The following is a 21,683-nucleotide window of genomic DNA, read 5'->3' as shown; positions in this document are numbered from 1 at the left end:
TATTCAGGCGATGTGCACTGTACTATAAATTCTTCTGAAATTGTGTGTGTCAGAAAAGGCATCGCTCCAGTGATTCCACGGCATCAGGTCGGGACCGGAGCTACAGCACAGACTCGGCTGACATGCTGCCCGGCCGACTGAAGGAAGAACCCTGGCTGCTTGAAATTTCCAGCACCTTCCTTCAGCAGTATGTCCAATACCTGCAGAGCATGGGCTTCATTTTGGTGCAGGTCCGGCCTCAGTCTCCAGCTCGCAGGTGTGTTGAATGTGTGCTTTTCAACTGTTGTTTCCAACCTTCTAATGTACCCTCAACAACCCTTTCAGCAGCTGTTTATCACCCTGGATCAGTTCAGACGTCTTAATCAGAACTTTACATTGAATCTGGGCTGCTTATCTCTTTAATGCCCCCATTTAAGCTGGGGCATGTCTAATGGTAGCAGTTAAAATAAATGTTTTCTCTCATGTGTAAGTGCATATTTATGTTTACTAGATAAGAAAAAACAAGTTTCATCAACTATCTGATTAGTAAACGGGTGTTTGTCTTCTCCCTTTAGTGTGTAAAATGTAAGAAAATCAGGAATCATTCATTTTCATCCACCCGTCCTCTAGTTTTCTCTCGCACTCAGTCGTGTGTCATATTTGTCTATTAGTCATCTAATCTCATATGTTTTGATTCTCCTCTGACCTTTGACCTCCATCAGTGCTGCCTCGTGTCTGATGTACTGAGGGAAGAAGCCTGAGCGTCCTGCCTGCTGTCACTTTCTCAGTCTGTGTGTGACTCGCACTGAATTGTGTCTTACTGCTTGGTTATTTGCTGCTGGCACTCTAGAAGCCTTTGTTGGGTTTTTAGTTTAACCAGATCTTTACTGACCCCTGTCCCCCACTCCACCCCCACCCCCACCCCCATGTCCTGCAGCATCGCCCGTGCTCGTGCTGCCATGTTGAACTCCATGTCATCAGAAGGCAGGATGTCTTTTTCTTATGTGAAGCAGAAGAGCGAGGACAGCCCTAAGGTTAGTGTTCACCTCCAAAATGCTCTTTTATTCTCCAAACACAAAACTTGGGGATAAAGTCAGGCTGTGCTATGGGAAAATGGGCCCAATGAATTTCTAATGTCTCATTAAAACAAACTAAAGTCTCCAGCATCTCCAGAGACGTGTATTTTCTGCTACGTCTGATTTAAACTCTTAAAGCATTTTTTTTTTTATCAGATTTGACTGAAGAGCTGCCACAGTCACAGTTTGAGCTGTGGTGAGGAAACTTACTGAGGAAGAGTTAGTTTTTGTGGTCAGACCTCATGCACAGTGAGACGTTTTACAATTTTCTGTATTTTTAAAAAACAGTTATGAGTTCCCAAAGACGGTGTAAAAACTATGTGTAATGATGCAATAATGGAAAAAGACTGCAGCGCTGCTTCAGGGGGGTCAAGAAACTGTTTTGTTTGTTATTCAGGCAGTGGTAACCTTTTCATTGCTGCTAACTTGAATGAGTTATGGCATGTAAGAAGTTCCTCTGTGGCACAACTTCAGCACCTAACAAATATGAATGTCGGATAAACAGGAACATCAGTCTGATTCACTGGTTTTAAAGTAGGAAACTTTCATTGTGTGTATTTATTGTAATTAATCACACTCTTCAAGCACCAGCAGCTGCACCTACTCAGACACAGTCACGTCTTATTGGGCAAACATAACGTTTACCTGCTGGGTGAGAGGACGTGTGCCAAAAGTGACATAAAGCGCCTCTTTTACTAACATGCTCACACACCTGTGCAAAGGTGCTGCATCCTGAAACAGGATACAGTGAGAAGAATAGCGAAATCACAAAATTCAGTTTCATCACTTGTGGTCCTGCGACAGTAGGAGGAAAATCCAGATCCCGTTCTGTCCCAGCTGTTAATGATGTCACCTTTTATGTCATTGCTGTTTGAACATGAAAACTACAGCCAGCTAAGTAAAAAGAGAAATGGAAAAGATTCACAGTGACAGACTTTACAATATAAATATAAGCTGCGTGCCTGATCATCTGTCTCTTACGAAGCTGAGGTCTGAATTGCACTTATGCACTGGACACATGCTGCAGGTAGAAAGCCTTGTTAATAAATGGGCCTCTGAAGAAATGTGACCTGCGTCGTTTGTTGGCTTTGCAGCCACACTCGTCTGTGAAAACATCAGCCTGACCATCGCTCACTGCATCAGTCAGAAGTTTAAAATTTGTGCCTTGATGCTGTCGGACACATCACAGAGCTTTGGACTCTTTTGCATATTTATTGACTCGTATGTAAATGAGTCGGTAAATGACCGACGTTGCCTCCCTCCATGTCTGGAGATTTACAGAGATGCTAAAAGAAAACTTTGCTTTTAGATTAGAAATTAAGACCTTTAAATGTCTCCTTCTGAGTGATATCACAGCGTCAGGTCATGAAAGTTGGCATGCTTTAGCGTGTAATCTGGCATGTCTGAGCTAATCTACAGCAGGAACTTCTGCCTGTATGATGATCTAATCCCACACTGGTGTGTTTTATTAAACAAAAACACAATGCTTGTCTTACGTCAAAAGCAAGTGAAGGCGTGCCTACTGTGACATCGCATGCTTCTTGCAACAAGCACGTTGGCTCCACTGGGGCAGCATGAACCTCGTGGACATCTGTACAAGTTTGGATGAGCCTTCTGTGAAACACCGGAGAGACGAGCAGACGGCTTCAAACCTGCAGGAAGCAAGAGCGGCCGCTCGCTTAAAAGCCATAAACACAATAATAATGTTCGTCAGCGTCGAGGAGCTCTGTAGCACAGCTACGTTTGGTGCTGCCCCCCCTCCACTCAATGCTTTGTTTGTATGCTCCCTGGTGTTTCAGAGACCATGAAAGCCTCTGCACAGCATGGAGGGCCACACCACAGTGGCTCATATGTGCATAAATAAGACCTAAATCCCATTAGGCTGAGATGACAGTCCTCACTTTCATACCAGTCCTTTCCTTTCCAAACCTGCACAGCAGTCAGTCCACACAGCAGGAACAACAGTTTGTGCGACTGTACTGTCGTTGCTTTAGAAACAGTATTTTGTTACAATAAAGAATATATACATTATTAGATTAGTATTGATGAGGGTGCTGTAGTAGTACTATACTACTCATAAAGGTGGTGTGCATTTAAAATCTTAATGTAGAGATTAAATAATGAAAAAATGTTACAATTACAAACTGTTCTGTGACTGATGTGACCTTCAGGCTGCAGCGTCTGGTACCACCGCGTATCACCTGCAGAGGGCGCTGCCAGGAGGCATCGTGTTGATGGAACTGGCTTTTCAGGTGAGAAGCACTGTCCTCACTAATACTCTATATTTGCTAACATCATAGTAGGTTGATTCTTTTAGTTCTTTGACACAGGCGTTGTATGAAAGCAGAATACTTAGATAATGATGAAAAATCTAATGTGATGGTTAAATGTTAAATATTTAAAGGGATGATGGATCATGGGGATCGTTTCCAAAGTTCACCGCAGTTATTCCGCTGATCCTGGAGAAATCGGTTCATAGTTGGATTAAAGGAGCAGACCGACTGAACAGCATTTCTAACACTTTGTTTCTAGTCGTGTTTGTTCCCTCAGCTGCAGTGTTGCAAGATGCTAAAAAAGGCAGCAGTGAGAAGAGGTGCTGAGCAAGTTGAAAAGTGTTCAACTTCAGATAAAAACGCTGAGCTTGGTGTCACTTTTCACCTTGCTGTCAAATTACTGCGAAGGAGAGCGCGACACACTGCACTGACCAACAGCCGCATCCTACTGGTAGCTCTCAACAGTACCGGCCTGCTTAAAGCCCAAACTATTACAACAGTGATAGGAAACTAATGCTTGGAGGAACATGTTGTTTGCAGTGGGTCGACCAGTTAAACAGCAGGCAGTTGGTGTCAGGTACTTGCATTACACTACTTCTGTGGATATTCTGTATCGTAGGATCCAAAGTGTCTCAATGAAACGCTGTGCTGCCAGAGTGCTCTCGAGCATTCCTAGTAAAGCATTTGTACCTGAAGATGAGCTTTTTTAAACAGTGGACAAATCTAATGGTCAGTGCTCAGCTGTGGTCAGTATCTGAGTGTCAGCAGTGCTCCCACTGCAAACAGAGTGAATCAGTATCAGCCTGCATCGTGGGTCAAACTGAGTAACTCATGTTTCCCACACTTTCCACTCTAGCATCTTTCTTTAGGCCTTCAGTCGTGTTCAACTATCTAAGGTCTTCTTCGCAGATTGTAATGGCAACCTTTTTGTTTACTGTGTAGTTTCTGAGACTTAACATATGAGACATAACACAGCTGGTCTGAGACAAGCGAAATAAGCCAGTGTTTGCCAAAACCTGTTAATGAGAGTGGGAGTAATGTGCAATTAGTGTTGTTGTGACAGTGCTGTGTATTTGACCCCATGCTGTGTGTGTGGTCTGATATCCTGGCATTATGTGTTTGTTTTTGCTGTTTCCTCATCCTTAGTTAGAAGTGAAACATTTTGACCTTTCGACATATTGTTTGTTGTGATGGTGAGGATAGATTTTTTTATTTTTTACAAGCCTTCAGCTCTCCTGAAAAGCAGCACATTGACTCTACTCCCAGTATGCAGTGAGCAGTCTTATGGATTATTTTATTAAGTAAAACTGTGTTTTTGAGTAGGCTTGTGTCTTTTGTGTCGTTCCACCAGGGCTGTTACTTTTGTGTGAAGCAGTATGCACTGGAGTGTTCCCGTATTCCCATGGGCCAGACCGTCAACTCGCAGGTAAATGCTTGACACTGATCTGCACTGCTGTGTGGACACACAACACTGAGCTCTGTGTCCTGAACAAGAACATAAAAGACAGAAAAGGAAACACAACCCAGAACACAAATGACCACAGTGGGAGGGCAGGAGTGCCGATCTGTGTCTATCATGTAAGTTCAGGTACTCTGTGACTCCAGTGAAGGTTTGGGGTTCTGACTGGGCTGATCACTGGTCTGCTGAGGCTCTTATACGAGATTTTGGCCAGGTCAGATTTATATTTTTAAATCAGTTTTTGTAGGAACTGATATACTGGAAATTAAAGCAGTTTTTAAAACTCTGTTTATCTTCAAAATGTAGATTTTTTTTTTAAAACAAGATACATCTAAACTCTTTCAGTATAAATGGTGAATAAATTCCTGTAGTCTGAGTGTTTCCTTCAGGGTTTCTGGTGTTTAAAAAACACCATTAGTGCCTCAGGTGAGCAGACATGTTGATTTTATCACTCTGATTAGATCTTCCCAGCTGTTAGCAGTAAAGCAAAATAAAAGATAAGATAAAATAATCATTTAAATAAAGCTAGTCCCTGACAGAAGCTTGTTATGGTATTTGCTGTGTGATGTGAAGAGATGAACCACACAGTTTTTTTTTATGCTAGCTTGTCTTTACTGTAGTTTAGTTTTATTTTGCCTCTTCTGTTCGTGCTACACTTGAATATTATTATTGCTCTGTGAAGTTTTTTATATGGATGCAGTTTAAGAGCCATGTGTTCATTGCTATGGTCAATAACAGCTGTTCAGTTAGTCTGGTTTACAATGTGTTCTCTCCCATTTCTTTACTTGTCTTTCGATGTAATTTCCACCCTTTTCTTTGTCTGTTTATCCACCGTGAGCAGAAACACAGTTATTAATAAATAAGAAGCAGATACAGATTTTAAAATAATCCTCTGGCTAAGACAGAATAACCTCCACTGTTGTTTTTTGCATCTACTTGTCATGTCAGGTCCAGCTAGGGTAAATTTGTCATCATAAGGTGGTGCAACTTAACAGTGCCTGCCATAACCATCTATGAGACACTGCAGTGATCAAACAGGCTACAGCTATCCAAGCACTCCTCGATGGACCCAAAGCTGTTCTCTTCGTAGCATTCAGAAGTTCAAGGTTGAAGAGCATCTATCTATCTTAGCTTTTAGCAGATGACCTGCTTATCTTGGTTTCATTGACCTCCAAGTGGAAGGATCTAGGATTTGAGATTTAGCACTTTCAAGTCCTCAGACTTGGTTCTTAGTGCGTTTTTATGGTACAGGATTTGTGGCAGTTTGAGTGGGTATTTGCATATGCAGAGCTTAATCAGTGGGGTAAGCAACAAATACAAGCATGCTAGCTTGCAGTCTTCCAGTGACCCAACAGTATGTAGCCTGATGTGGATGATGATATGTGTAGATTCAATGCTGGTTTCATGGAGAAGGTGCTGGAACAAAAAAATGGGCGACAGTGGAGCAGTGCAAAAAACCCCCCAAACTACAGCAGCACACATGGGAGACTGCAGGGGGCACGTTTCTCTTGGTGACAGTAAACAGCTACAACATATAGGCAGTAATCTTCAAGGCTGTCTGTAGGCTGGGTGTAGGACCGCTGCATCATTCAGCCATCAGCTGGAAGCAGGTAGAGTGCCCACTCAGGGCCGGGAAGGCTGCTGCGCCTAGTGAAGGAGATCTAGTATTTCAAGGTCTTCACATATTAGAGTAGAGTAGAGTAGAGTAGAGTATCAGGTCAGTGAAAGTGACATTTATTCAAAACACAGTACAGTAGCAAGGACATCAGCTGGTTCTGGAAGTGATCCTATCCAATCAAAACTCTCACTGAATTTAAATTTGCTGGTTTCTGTTCGAGATCATCCTGTCGAGCACTTCTGACCAATCGGTCTGGCTGTTTTAGACTCTCTGTGGAAGTCCCACTATTTCCTGTGTAATCAGCAGTCTCTCAACTTTAATGTTATTTAAGTGGACAAATTTGTGTTTGTAGTGTTGAGCAAAAATGGTGCCGCTGTCCTGCATTTATGCTGCTGTGTGTGCTGGAGCTCACATTCACACTGTCACAGGACATTGTTAAACCCCAGATACCTCAGTCTCACCTGCAGGGCCAGTATCATGGAGCAGAGCCGTGATTTGGGGGAAAAATGAAATGAGAAACATGTTCTTGGACTCACTTCTCACCTAACCTGCCTTTAGGCTCGGAAACACTAGATTGTGAAACTAAACTAAGAACTTCTCAGTCATAGAGGGAGGAAACAAGATCCTGCTCCAAATGTTCCAGGTCTGCAAACTCGTGTACCTCCAAGCTTATCAACTCCTTTTATCAATGCTGGCATGTTATTTTCTGATATTTGCATAAAACGGCATCAAACTGGTGTCAGAGGAGCAGCAACAATAAAGGCTTTTTTTTCTTTCTGCTGAGACTCAGATAATGAAACAAGAATCTGGAAATAGCGAGGCAATCGCTAAAGAATCAGACCTAATAACAGCATTCATGTCTTACAAGTCTCACCCCGAGTTTTAGTCTTAACTTCATTTTAAATGTGTTATATTTATGAATATGAAGCTGACAGAATGGCACGAAAAGCAGGTTCAGGAATTATGGAAATAGATTCAATCACAAATGGATTTTTAAAAATATATTCGCGTTTTCTTGATCTCCACATAAAAGCTAACATTTGTTTGTTGCTTCCATCCATTCCAGACACAGGTGTATATATTTTTCTGTTTTGAGTTCAAACTGTCTGTGAAGATGAAATCCTGATGCTGTCCAGCAGTGACTGTTCATCTGGAAAGAAAATAACTTTGCTCCAGTACTTTCACCATCCAGGCTGTTATTCACACTGTGTCACTTTTCAGACTTCATTGGGTCTACTGCTCTGTACTGTTTCCTGCTGTGCATCCCAACCCATGTATTACTGCAAGGAGAAAAAGTATGTTATAACAGGCACAAATGCAAAGCTGCCTGCTTTTTGTGACAAAGTGGAACTTTTTAAAAGCCCATTTCAATCTAAATGGGTGTTAATTCAGCTTTTTGCAGAGCTGTTTAGTTCTGCGAAAAGTCAGCTGATTTTTATTTGGCCTCATGTTGTTTTTCAGGTGAATATTTAAATTTGCCTCCAGTTTCAGACCTGGTGTTTAGCTGAAGGGAGGAGGTCTCCTCCGATCATGCACGAGTAACAGTTGCTGCCATCAATCTGGACGCCAAATATTTTATGTAAAATTCAACACTGGTGGACTATTGCTGAGACTTTGTGGCTTTAGCCTGCAGCTCGGTCCCCTGACAGTAGTTTACTTGACCAAAATGAAACCTGTGGAGTCCTAAACTCAAAAACTTTGTTGCCTATCAGCCATGTTGCACTTTCCATCTCATTTCACCTTGTCTGTTAGAGCATGCACCACATGGCTTCATTTAAAGATTCATTATTTATCAAATGTATTATTGTCTGATGCATAAAATAATATGCTTACAACACTCCTGTAGCCAGAAGACACCAGAGTCAAAGTAACAACAAAAGTTCTTTGGAACCTTTTCCAAGTTTTAGAAACAAAAGGACGATTAAACAGCCATTTGATGCTCTCATCATTAGTTCTAGTCCTGGACCAGTGTCAGAGGAACATCTTTTAGTTTTTGGCCAGTTAACACTTCACTATAAATCATTCAAGCATACAGAAGTTACTAAAGTCAAAGGATGAATCAGCGTTGTTTGTGTTACATTTGTACAGCTGTGTTACTGCAGCCTGTCAGGAAAACAAAACGGTTGTTTCCATTTTTTTTAGCTTAATCTGTGAAATATGTGGGTTTGGTTCCAAAAATGGATTTCCAAAGAGCTGTTAGCTGTATATGAATGAATGAATGAATTTATTACACAATAATAAACACTGTGATAAAATCAAAAACAGATATTTTAGAAAACTGTCAAAGTTTGAAACGAAAAAATGATGTTATTATTTTTTAAGGCAGATAGCAACTGGCACACAGGGCTTCTTTATGGTTATCAGAGATGGGCAGTAACGCGTTACTGTAATCTGATTACTTTTTTCAAGTAACAAGTAATGTAAAGGATTACTATTGCAAAAACGGTAATTAGATTACCGTTACTTTCCCGTAGGAACGCTGCGTTACTGCGTTACTAAAACTGTGATTTTTTTGCAAGAGTGTCTCATGACAGTGACGTAAGCGAGTGCGACGTCCGTGACAACAGCTGTCTGCAGATCAACAATGGATAATATATCGAGTGCGGAGAGAGTATGAGCGTGCAGCGTTTAAAGCGTGGAAGTACTGACCTTACTTTGAGTTTGATTCCATAAAAAGTGACAAAAACATTAGCGTCCACTGTGCGTGGGAAGAAAACTTCTTTTTACAGCGAAAAACCCCTAAACTTCCAAGCAAGCAGCGAGTGCGCTACGACTGTAATGGGAAATTCACAGAGAAACTCGCGGATTCTTCCACTGACCGCTGCGGCACACCTGCACCAGGGTAAACCTCCGCCTACCGCAGTCCTGCTTTACAGGTGAAAATAGAGCAACAGGACCGCTAGTCTTTGATTTTATTTATTTTCTGCTGTGTTTTACTTGCATCTATTTGAAAGAGTGAGTGTAAAAACAAATAATTTTATTTTATGTGCTGGAATGTGCAGAAAATAGGTTTAAATGTTAAACAAATTTCTTCCAGTCAGAGAATGTTGCATATAATTTAATTTTTGCTTGATGCATAAAGTTAAAAGATTTAACGTTTTAAAAAGAGACGTTTCCATTTGATTACATTTTGTATGATGAATTATGCAGAAAAAGTAGAATTGGGCTGAAAGATCTATCGCTTTATCACCTATTCAGGTTGTAAATCGTGTTTTTAAAAAGTAACTAAGTAACTAAGCAATTAATTACTTTTGAAAATAAGTAATCAGTAAAGTAACGGGATTACTTTTTGGGGGAAGTAATCAGTAATTAGAAACTGATTACTTTTTTCAAGTAACTTGACCAACACTGATGGTTATTTAACCCTTTCATGCATGAATTATGACGACCTCAATCTGGATTTTTATTCATCGTTAGGCACGAAAAAAAGATCTTTGAACTTCATTTTTTTTAAACATGAGCTTTTCAAAGTCTTTTACGTGTTCACTCTCACTGGTGTGTATGGGGCGACACATCAGTGTCCAATATACTGCTTTATGTGCAAGTTTACCACCAACACAGGAAACAGCCTCTGAATAGCTGTGTCCACTGTAGGCACCACTATGCATGAAAGGGTTAATTAAGTCATTATCTGTAATTTGGCATCTTATAAAGATAATAATATACTTCACTTTTTTTTTTCTTCTGCTTTTTGGTAAAAAATACATCTGAAAAGTTAATGGATAATAACAGTAACTATATTCTAACATGAAACATCATTTAGATGAAAGACTTGCACATACTGGTGGACTAACCATTACAGAAATGTATAAAAGAGGATTTTAATTACCAGTACTGCTGTTTCAGAGCAGCTGCGGCATAAACCTCACACTGGGTGCTGGTCTGATATCTTTAAGCACTGTGTCTGGCATGGTGTGCAGTGTGTCCTTAAAAACACTGAGGAAATTAGATAAATGGAGGATTCAAGACTACATGATCAGAAATGGTCTGAGTGGAAAGGTAACTGTCAAGGAGCCATGAACAGGAAACACGAAGAAAAGGTAACCAATGGCAACCAGAGATTAAAAAAATAAATATATAAATGAAAATCCCACAATAACACTTCTGGGGGAGTTCATTAATCAAACCATAAAAAACTGAAACAGGACCATCAGTTTTTATATCGAGTAACAGGAAGTGTAAATATGAAGGAAGAATAATCAGACCCTGCATTAATCTGCCTCGTAGGTTAGGCATGAATTTTAAAGTCAAGTTACAATGACACAGCAATATCCAGTAAAAAAAAAAGACAACATAAGCTAATTGCCATTAAACTTTGTCTGACTTTTCTTTACATAGACTAGGAAGAAGGGTTTTTCTTAAATGAAATGTCCTCTGTCTTGTATAAATGACATTTCTACTTTAGGATGGCTCACAGGAAGTACTGTCAGCCAAAGTACAACTTTATGCGTGTTCCCTTGTGCATAAAGCTGTGATTGTTTGTTCTGTGCATGAGCAGAGGTGCACTTTTTCACATCTGTTTGTGGATTTTTGAAGAATTTCAGACCTTGAAGATTCAGCTCTTATCCCGAGTGCCAGCGGCTTCGGTCCTTGTTCTGCTTCTATATTAGGTGAACATCTCTCCCACTTGTGACTGATCCATTTTCAGATTTGGGGGTCGGTGCACTTTGATGTGACGAAGGCAGAGAAAGATGTTTTGAAAGATGTCATGCTGTTTGTTTCCCTCCCGGTGGTGTTGTCAGGATGTCTACAAAGTGATGTGAGAGGTTGACTGTGATGAAAGAGCCTGTGCCTCTAAGCACAGTGGGGAGGCAAAAGGGTTTAAGTGTTGAGAAAGGAAGAAAGGCTGCATTCGTTGCAGCTATTGTGAATTAAAGATGTCCATAAATCCTCAAAAAAAGCTTGACATTGAGTAAATTAAGCGTAAACAATGTGTTTTATGTTTAAAATGAATTCTCTCTGTAAAACCCAGAGATTGATTCCCTGTGTTAGACAGGGAGTTATAATTGCAGTTAGTATTTACAGGTGAGAGCACTTTCTGAAGTGGCTCTTCACATTGGCACGAACATTATACACCACAAAAGCAATGAATTACTTCTTAATTAACAGATAATTTTAAACAATTTAGAAAATACTTTGCATTTAAATGACGATGTTGCTGAAACACTTTAAACAGGAGACTTGTTGACATGTGAGAAAGGAAACACACAGATATAAAAGAATGAGAACTCTGCTCATGCTGACCATTTGGAACATTAAAGGGGACCCATTGATCTCCAGTTCATGCCTTTGTCCTTTGGCTCTGTTACAGTAGCTTTGCACTGTTTGCAAAACAATCCTTGTTAATATCAATAATATCAGTGCAACCCCTCAGTTCATCATCCGTCTGAAAAAACCTCCCTTTTAAGCCATCTTTCTCCTCATTGGATGCCCCTCATAAGCAAAAGGATTTGATTGGAAAGTGGGCTTGATCTGTGCCTGAGACAATAATATCAGAGTAAATAGTTTCAGTCTTTTTATTCAGCTCCATCTGGAGCAGTGTTTCAATAAGCCATCACAATCGGCTGCATACAGACAATAACTAATTCCCCTTTAACAGTAACACTTCCGTGTTTTTCCTAACATGATAACCTAAATGTGAAAATACTGTGGAATCTTTTCCATATTAAGATGCAGATTTTTTTCTACTTTAATTTGTTCAAATATTCTTTCTCGTGTTCCTCTGATCACTCAGTGAATTTAATTAGCCAGCACACATGCAAAGTTTCAGACGGTGTTCAGGACTGTGGTAATTCATTCGTTAGCACTTGTTAGTGCTGTCAGTATAAAATGTATTTATAAATAAACACAAATTAGAAGTGTTGCATTAGTATTTTGGGTTTACAGCAGCGTGCATTAAAGTTAATGGGTTACTGCTTTGACAGTGTTCTGGTAAATACTGAGAAATAAGGGACTCTTAGCCATAGCAGACAGCTTGTTAGGGAAGTGACGCCAACTTAACGAATGAAGCGTAAAGTTTGCTAATAGATATGGATCAGCCCCAACATTAAAACCACATATCATGTGATTATTATCAGGAACAGCTTGAAATACACAACAATGAGCCCAATCATTGAGCTGGCCTCCTAACACCCCTATCCCAGTCTGACGGTGCATCTGTGGGAAGTAGCCTGATCCTCTCACTGAACGTCCCTGTTCCAATGCAGCTTAACCACAGGGTGGTGGTTTTAATGTTGGGGCTGGTCGATGGATATATCAGTCTTATGACTGAAGTCGGGTTATCTACAAGTAGTTGCCTACTAACCAAGATGCCTGTTACTGTTAAGTGAAGCTATGTTTAGCTGGTTAGTGTCACACTAAAAATAATAAACATCCATTCTACAGCACCTTGGGAAAAGTCCACAGTTGTAAAGTGTGTATGTAATGTGGATATTTGTAGTGTGAAATGGTTTTATTTGATCTCTTAGTACATCTTCAGTCTTCCTTTCCATCCATCTGTCTGTGTGTCTCTGTGTCTGCCTAGTCCCACCTCATGTCATCTCTCCATCAGGGCAGCCTCCTCACCAAACCTCGTTGCAAGCCGTTTCCAGATGCCACACCAGTATCTGACTGTGCGGTATGTCCCAGCCATTCTCAAGGGAGGGGTGTCTCACTACAATCAGGCTCCACCCCTCTTCGCCACTCTATGCTTGCTCTCATCAGTCCTGGTCTCTTTCCTTTCAAGTTTACCTGTCTGTCTCTGTGGGAATGATTGGGTTTCATGTTAAATCAAGTGCACTGTGGGAGCTGCTGTTGCTGCAACTTACGGCTTGACTGTAAAAGCGCATCTTTAGCTTAAGGCAGGGACTCAGACTTAAGTTATGCAATAAAAATGATGCAGTTATACCTGATTTTGTTGAGGATCAGGTCAGAGCCAAGCACCTCTATGATTTTCTTTTCCTTTTCTGTTTTCAACAGGCTGTCTTCTCTGTGGTTGTTGGTTTGGGTGTTTTGGGTGTTGGAGCTAATTTTTTTTATTCTTTTGCCCTTTTTCTCTTCTTTCTCTTCTTCCTCTTCTTCCTCTTCTTCCTCTTCTTCTTTAGCAGCCAGGTGGTGTTTGGAGCTAGGGCCTGTGTTCAGGTGTGAAGGTTCAGTCTTTGAATTACACAGAATGTAAACTGCTGCTTCTGCTGCTCCGCTGCTACAGACAATGATACTGGAAAATTCTGTATAATTTCTATTATACAGAATTTATACAGAACTATTAATTCATTTAAATCCTTTTAAATTGTTAGTGACCAGTTGGTGTTAATAACTGTATATCTGAGTAAGTATATGTTGTATTGGGCCACAGCGTGATGGTAGCTACAGTCTACAACTGAAACATGCCATCACTGAGTCATTTCATCGATTTTTCTTCTAATATTTTCTGACTGTTTTGATATATTTTCTTTGTAATGTAAAGCTAAATGTAAGTGTTATTTAACAGTATAATGGTAGGTGGCAAAGTGCAGGCTGTGAGGGTGGGGCCACAAGGAGTTTGTTTAAATGTCTAGATTTTAAAATAATCATTAAAAAAAAAAATTATAGAAGAAAAAGGTCAAAAGATGAAAATAAATCACTGAAAGCGCACAAAAAAGGAGAAGCTTTACAAGCTTGTGTGGTCTCCAGTCTGTGATTATTAGGTTACCGTGAGCTGAAGAAGATTTTTTAGAATTTGCAATGAGCTGTGGCAGTCTTAAGTTTGAGTATTTGATCATTATTAGTGATGTATGTAATTATTCTGTGCCTCGACCTGACCAAGCAGCCAGAGAAAGCAAACGTACTGCAACACTCACACTAACATATCCTCATGGTTAAATAGCACTACATCATTTTACTGTTAAGAAAATCAGGTACTAAATACATGTATAGGCAGAGAATTATACACTCACCAGCCACTTTATTAGAGACACCAACACTGCAAATATCTAATGAGCCAATCACATGGCAGCAACTGCATGTAGACATGTAGGCATAGTCAAGAAGACCTGAAGTTCAATCCGAGCAGCAGCAAATGTTATTTAGGTGACCATGAATGTGCGATTCTTCACCACAGACACCTGTAGGGCTTACAGAGAACGGTCCAGTAGGTGCCAGTGGTCAGAGGAGATTGGCCAAGCTGCTTCTGGCTGATAGGAAGCCAACAATAACTCGGTCAACTGCTCATTACAACCAGTGTATGCAGAACAGCATCCCTGAAAACATCTAACCTCGAGTCAGAAGCTCTACAGCAGCAGAAGACCACGCTGAGTGCTGCTGCGTCCAGTTAAAACCAGGAAACCGAGGCTTACAATTTCCACAGCCTCGCCGATACTGGACAGTTTGGAAGATTATCTGCTCTGATGAATCTCCACCATGTACCCGTCCTCCAGCTGGAGAACACGCCATGTCAGGAAACTCAAAGGATCTGAAACTGGTTTCTTGAACATGAAAAGGATTCTGCTGTAATCAAAGGTTCAAAGTGCTGATCCCACACAGCACCTTCAGGATGTGGTGTAACAGGAGACTCACTTCAAATCTACAGCATGTGTTTGACACTATCATGTCAATATGACCCATGAGGAATGGTGCCAGCACCTTGTTGAATCTCTGCCACAAAGCACTAAGGCAGTGCTGAAGGTGAAGGGTGTAGCTGGTAAAGTGGCTGTGAGTGCATGTTTGCAGTTGTAATACACACATCACAGTTGGATAACTGTTGTTACTCCTGTTGGGTTTCAGATCACTGCATTGTGATAGTACTACTACAAAAATGTGAGTACTCTGTCTTTTTTCCAGGAGTGAAAATGCAGAGCCTCACAGGACGTATGGATGGATGTCACAGTCTGAAAGCTTCCCTCTCGTGACTCCGCTTGTCTTTCTTTCAATCAGCTTGCTTTGTATTCTCTTCTTTTTCTTCTTCTTGTATGACCTCGGTGATTACAGCTCCTCCCGTCAATGCAGCCGCTGTCATTAATTTCACTTCCACCGAGTGCCGCTGACAGGAGACGAGCTGCAGCCCCACGACTCAAACTGGCAATTTGTTCTTGTCAAAGTTACACGGAGTGTTTAATTAACTAGAACATGAACCATTTGGGATTACAGGTTAGGAAATAATAAATGTTAGCGTGATAGCAAGGAGGACACACACAGGAACTATACTACCTCTGAACTGAAGAGAGCCGTGCAGTCCCATTGGCTTCCGGGCTCCATAGATAACAGGCCAGGAGGTCACACTTAATTTGTCTGCCAGACTGCAGGAACACCGCTGGGGAGAGAAAAGTTAATATTCATCTTTTCATTCCTGTGTGCAAAAGAATATTCTTCCTCATTCTTATCTCTGCGGTGAGGGTGCTGATGAAAGTCTTCTGCCCTTTTGCCAGTTTCTGGACAAGTGTCGAGGCAGGAAAAGGTTCCAGACAGCGACGAGAGGAAAGTCTGGAGCTACAGAACGCTGTGCAGTCTTTTCTTGGCTCTTTGATATAATGAAGCTTCTTTTGTGCACGTTCCAGGCAAATGGTCCAGATCAAAGTAAAAGCAGGAGTAGCAATTACAGCTCCTTGTAAACTCTTATTGTGCTGTAATTAACTGCACAGCACAGCCTCTCACTGCAGCCATTTGCATTTGCAATTATTGCTTTTGTCAGCTCCCTTTTGAAGCTGGATTTAATTAAAAAGGATATTATTATGAATCTGATTGATATCAAAGTTGCTTACAAAAGCTTCTCACTAAGGAGCAATGGGAGTCACAGTGCAGCAGGGCCTTAAGGTGTGCTGTACAAAGCAGTCTCTGTTGGAGTGGCTGGAACAGCAGGTCCTTCCCTTCAAATGCAAAACAGTTTCATACATGGATGATCGCACAGATAGACGTTCAGAGTTAGTGCTGTCTGCCAGATCAGTTTTCCAGAGGTATTCAGACTGACGTGAGTTTGGAGTTAGAGTACCTCCTGCATCGTCTTGGTGCGCCTTCTTTTTCCCGTCTGTGTCAGCGAGTCACGCTGTCCCGGTGATGACCGTCTCCCCACCTTCTGTTGCAGCTCTCCATGCTCTTCACTGAGGAGTGTGATAAAGTGAGGGACACCATGCACGTTCACTCCTTCAGCTACGACTTCCACCTGCGAGTGGTTCACCAGTACCTGGTCGGCTGCCACATGACGCTACGGCAAGGCTACCAGCTCACCGACTTCCTGGACGACTTCATCTCCCATCACCCGGACATCCCCAAGTTCGGCCGCAACCACGTCTTTCAAGGTGATTCTGGTGTTGCACCATGAAATGGGCGGTGTTGCTGACTACATCCGAATCCCATGTGATGATAATGATATTGACTTGATCATGTTTTTTTAATTCTGCCACGATTTATAGCTTTTCAAAATTGACAGCAGCCGCCAGAACTTACAGTGAAAGTAAATAAAAGACACAGTGAACGGTGTACAGAGCATTTACTGAAGGGAACAATTTAAAACTAGAAGTCACCAAAAACAAAGACCAGAAAAAAACAAACTGACAAATAAATGAAAACTAGGCACAAAAATCATCATGTGATCAGAAGCATTTGGACGTGTCCGACTGTGGAACGGGTCAGGTCCCACACAAAAAGCAAACACACACTGGTTTGGATGGGAAATACAAACTAAGCATGCAGTAATATCCACCATATAGCTGCACCTCCTCACAGTCCCCATTTTTATGGTGCGATTAGGTTTATCCAACCTTAAAAAGTGCAAGGTTATAACTTTAATTTGTATTTTTTCCCTCTGGCTTTCAACGTTTCCCCCTTTTACCTAATGGTCCCTGATACGCTGTCATGAGATGAAGTCTTTCCACCAGCTTCATTTAACAAAGACTTGCATCTGAAAATGTCCCTTTGTGCTGTGACTTCACTGAAGATACTCACAGCACAGTGTTTATGTATGTTGTGGTCATTTTAAAAAAACAAAGCAACTCTGCTGTCTAAGCTTAAACTATGCAGACGTGCAGAAAACAATAAGTGCACCGAGACCTTTTGGATTAAACAAACTCCCACCTTGCAGGTAAATCTGAATCATCCACAGAGATGGTTAATGAACTTTTTTTTCCTAGCACGAGTTGTGGAAGTCTGCTGAGGTGAATTTGTGTTCATGTTGAGCATCTTCTCCAGCTCCCTCTGGTGGTCAGTGCAAACCAAACGAACCAAATGAAATTATATTCAGAGTAAATATTTGAAATTGTTTCACTGGAGCAAAGACGAGTTCAGTTCCCGGGCGGCTTCAATTCCTCTGTAAGCTCTGTGTCCCACCTCCGTTTGGGCGTCAGCAGGAGCGTTCTCTCAGTCGTTCTGGAGATGACGGATATTTGCTTTGTTTTTCCATCAGAGCTTCTCAGGCTCTGTGTGGACAGGAGCAACTGTGTTTGTCTTTCTGAGCGTCTGTGATCCTTGTGTAAATCAGGGAGCTTCTCCATCTCCACGGGGATGATAACGGCTCACCAGCTCTACAACTACATCACCGACCACGCCAGCACGTATGGCATGAAGCCGCTCCGCATGTCGAAGGCTGCGGTGGCCACTGACAACAAGAAGGCGATGCCTGACCTTCACGAGTATGCCCTGGTGGCTCTGTGGAACAGGTGGAGAAACAGCTTTAACCTCACAATAAACCTTCTCTCCTCATATTTGCTGCTTAACTTTACCTTTGTTGGCTTCTCCTGCTTTAGTTCGGGCTCTTACAAGGATCTGGACGGTCTGCCCCACCACGATGACTTTGACGTTTCCCTGGTGGTGTGTCACAACGCTGCTCCGTTTGAGGAGCAGTCAGACGGGGAGCGGCATCTGCTCAGGTAAGGATGTATAGCAGTCACTGGTGAGACTGTTTTACAGAGGTTGTCTCAGTTACTCATATCTGGGCTGACACCATGTTTGATTTTTCATTGTTTATCTGACATGTCCTGACACAACCCTAAAGAGGCCTGGTGGACGTTTCACTTGCCAAACAAATGTGTTACCAGTACATCACTGAAGGCACTTGATAAACTGTCTAAAGGTACAATTTAAAAGACTTTTTTTTCCTGAGTTTCTGTTCATCCCGCGCCCTTTTCATAGGCTACGCTTCTACGTGATCATGACCAGTCAGCGGGAGCTATTCCCCCGCCTCACTGCAGACATGCGCCGCTTTAAGAAGCTTCCTCAGATCCACCGTGATCCCGGAGAGCTGGGGGACGGCTCTCCCAGGATCGAGCAGAGGCTTCTGGGTCACGTGGTTCAGAGCAGGACCTCTGGGAGGAGGGTTCGTCTGAAGCCTCAGCACCCTTGGCTCCAAGTGATGGCAACGAGTTTTACCCTCTGACAGGCGGTGGACCAGAGGCTCAGGGCTCCTCTACGCCTCCCCACTGTTCCCTCTTCTCAACAACGAGGTGGCGTCTGCCCGCAGACAGATCCAGATCAGCGTGGAGCAGGCCATGGGTCACTGCCGCAGGGACAACCTGTGGAGGAGGCTGTTCCACGGCGAGCATGTGGCCCTGGATAAACTGAAGCTGGCCAAGTTGTCATTCAGTGAGCTGGAGGAGCTGCTGGAGGCCGTGCAGAGCCGGTCAGTGGGGGAAATCGACCCGCAGCTGGTGAGACTCTAATTTTAGCCTTAAAATCAAGATTAAAATATGACCCTGACTATCAAACATCAGCAATCAAAAAACACCTTGATTACTAAGAACCACAACTCTACACAAATGAATCGCCAGCAGCTCGACGCCCTGTCATTTGAAACACACAGCTATGCTCCCACTTTATGAGAAACATTGGGAGGTGATCAGGCTCTCACTGTGATCTCAGCCAGGTGCAAATGACCTGCAGATCAAACATCAGCTCACACATACAGATTACATGTTAGCAGGAGGTGTGAGTGGGGAGCTAAATGTTCTTCTGGAAACATGAAAACAGATGGGAATACATCAGGAGAGCATTTTGTTAGTTAAATAGGAGGAGGAGCTTTTAAATAATACATCTGCAGCTTGAATATGAAACCCAATGAAAGTTTCTGATGAACAGTGTTGTAACTGTAGTGTGAATGTGTTGCTGCAGGACTGTTTCCTGACCATGGGTCCAGCCTGGTACCAGAGTCTCATCAAAGTCCTGCTCAGTCGCTTCCCTCAGAGCTGCAGACACTTCGACGACAACGGCATCCAGTATCTGGTGAGAAAGGCTTTTTTTTTTAAATGTTATAATTATTAGAGAGTTCAAAGTGGCAAACCCCTGTGGACACTGTATCCATCAGCTTATCTCCGCTGTGGCTTCACAAACGGCAGCAAGACGTTACCAGCTAACAACAAAATGAAGGCGTTCCCTTTAATGTTCAGGATCGTTTAGCAGACTCGGTTCACCTAGAAACACTGGCAACACGTAATGCGACACACTGATTAATCTCACTCATGTTGCACCGTTCAGACTCGTGTCAGAGCATAAAAGAGACGTCGAGTGATTAAACAGGCGAGGAGATGGAGCACCGAGAGCTTCAGCTGAACACATGAACTGCAGTAACACATATTTCTTCTGTATCTGTGGAGACGGACTTTAAAATCGGTGACATTTGTGTTGCACACACCTGTTCAGCTCATTCCAGCTAACGTCCACTCATGTCTTTGTACTTGCTTCAGGCTGTTCTGAACCAAAGTTTACAGACTGCTTCGTTCTGGTATTTCTGGACAACCAAGCTGGAAAAACTGTGAGTTCTTATACACGTCTGACTTATTTTTTCTTATAATAAAGTTATGCAAAGTTCTCAGGTTTCATCTTCCTCCCACAGAGTTTAAAGGTTGTGTTTCGGGAGCCGCTGCCATTGCAGCCGCAGGCCGGCAGCAGCCCTCCTCCTCAGCTCGTGTCCATGTATCATCACCTGGAGTCTGTAATTAACACCGCGTGCTACAATCTGTGGACCGGACTGCTATAGCACTCAAACCCGACTCGTGTCCGTGCTGAACACAAGAAACATGGAAACGACAGCAGAAGGAAACCTTTCTATATAATGATGAGCTCACTGACTGGGAACAGCAACATACTGGACTCGTGTGCATTTAAGAAGCAGTTTTAAATGTTAAGGATCATAAAGTGGAGCAAACACTACAACGTGTTCCCTCGCAGCACTTTGTCATCAGGTTCTACGTGACAGTTACTGCCTTCAAACAGCACCGTGACCACGCCACAACGAAAGCTCCTTTCTTACCATTATTCTCAAGAGTCAGACGGGCGATCAACATCCCAATAATTCAGATTGATAAAGAGAACCGCAGGCAATCCCTTTAAATCAAAACATACAAAATAATGTTTAAAAGTGATGTTTTAGACCTTTGATGTAGCAGGTGGGAGATACGTCACCAACATCTCTAAAATTCTCAACCAAATTTAAAAATGGGCCGAGGATAAAGATTTGGCCAAATTCGCAGACGCTGAGCAGCATCACTGGCTGTTCATTAACCAGTTCCTTGAGGAACTTGCAGTCATTTGCAGTGCTTGACCGGCTAATTTAATATGTAGCATATATGAACGTCTTACTGAGTCCTACTCTGTCCACATACTTTGGCAGTCTGATCTGAGTGGGTGAGATGAGCTGCAGCTTTTCAGGGCTCATATCTTTACCTTTAACCTCCACCAACATAGTGCCAAATCCAGAACCAGTTTCACGTATTTCCACCTCCCCAAGATGTACTGCTACTAGTAAGCATGGCACCACAACTGAGGATCCCTTGCTGCCTCCAGTTCTTCCAGGAAGTGAGGATAATGAGACGTTCCCAACAGCTCCGCTGTGTGCTGGGTCTGCCACGGGGTCTCCTCCTGGTTGCCCAGAAAACATCACCTAAGAGCAGACGGCCTGAACCACGTCATCACAGGCGTAAGGACTCTGCTGCTGCATCAGTGATGTGATTCTTTTGGTCACCAAGCAAAGCTAGTGTCATAGTTGAGAGTAAGGACATACCTTCACCACCACGACTGCTACAGCTCCACATCCATCTGTCAATCTCAGTTGTTCTCTTACTCAAGGAAAAACGCAGAGCATTCGGTGCTCAAAAGGCACAAGTAGAACGGGCTTCGCCGAATTAGTGGTACAGAGGTTTGTGATGACTTCCAGGATTTTACCGACTCATAATCCAAGCTGCTCCAATCTCCTCAGTCTGCTGCCAGGCTGATGGTGGACGACTGGAAGAAGCTCCCGTGTTCTTTAACACATTCTGATGGATGTGAACAGTGAGAGCACCATGATGTACGGAGAGAAACATCTTCAGTGACATTATTGAGACTGATGCTTCACTGGTCAT

At 42.4% G+C, this 21,683-nt stretch overlaps 1 protein-coding gene across 11 annotated transcripts in view; it reads left to right on the top strand.

The window, feature by feature from the left end:
• The window catches only part of szt2 (SZT2 subunit of KICSTOR complex), a 91,369-nt gene extending 70,668 nt beyond the window's left edge, over positions 1 to 20,701 (top strand). For 9 of the 11 annotated variants that reach the window (XM_019345905.2, XM_019345907.2, XM_019345910.2 and 6 more), the window contains 9 exons: positions 54 to 256; positions 917 to 1,013; positions 3,227 to 3,307; positions 4,680 to 4,754; positions 12,956 to 13,021; positions 16,439 to 16,652; positions 17,831 to 18,008; positions 18,096 to 18,218; positions 18,481 to 18,743. In XM_019345905.2, coding sequence (XP_019201450.1) covers positions 54 to 256; positions 917 to 1,013; positions 3,227 to 3,307; positions 4,680 to 4,754; positions 12,956 to 13,021; positions 16,439 to 16,652; positions 17,831 to 18,008; positions 18,096 to 18,218; positions 18,481 to 18,724 — 1,281 coding nt within the window. In that variant the 3' untranslated portion in view covers positions 18,725 to 18,743. Of the gene's footprint in view, positions 1 to 53; positions 257 to 916; positions 1,014 to 3,226; positions 3,308 to 4,679; positions 4,755 to 12,955; positions 13,022 to 16,438; positions 16,653 to 17,830; positions 18,009 to 18,095; positions 18,219 to 18,480; positions 18,996 to 19,455; positions 19,576 to 20,044; positions 20,096 to 20,176 lie in introns of those variants that run through there. The other 2 variants (XM_019345913.2, XM_019345912.2) reach the window with 2 other exon arrangements.
• The last annotated feature ends 982 nt before the right edge of the window (positions 20,702 to 21,683 follow it).

This window comes from Oreochromis niloticus, linkage group LG15 (assembly GCF_001858045.2).
Source record: "Oreochromis niloticus isolate F11D_XX linkage group LG15, O_niloticus_UMD_NMBU, whole genome shotgun sequence".
NCBI classification, from domain to species: domain Eukaryota; kingdom Metazoa; phylum Chordata; class Actinopteri; order Cichliformes; family Cichlidae; genus Oreochromis; species Oreochromis niloticus.
This window is presented reverse-complemented; position numbering and strand designations above follow the sequence as displayed.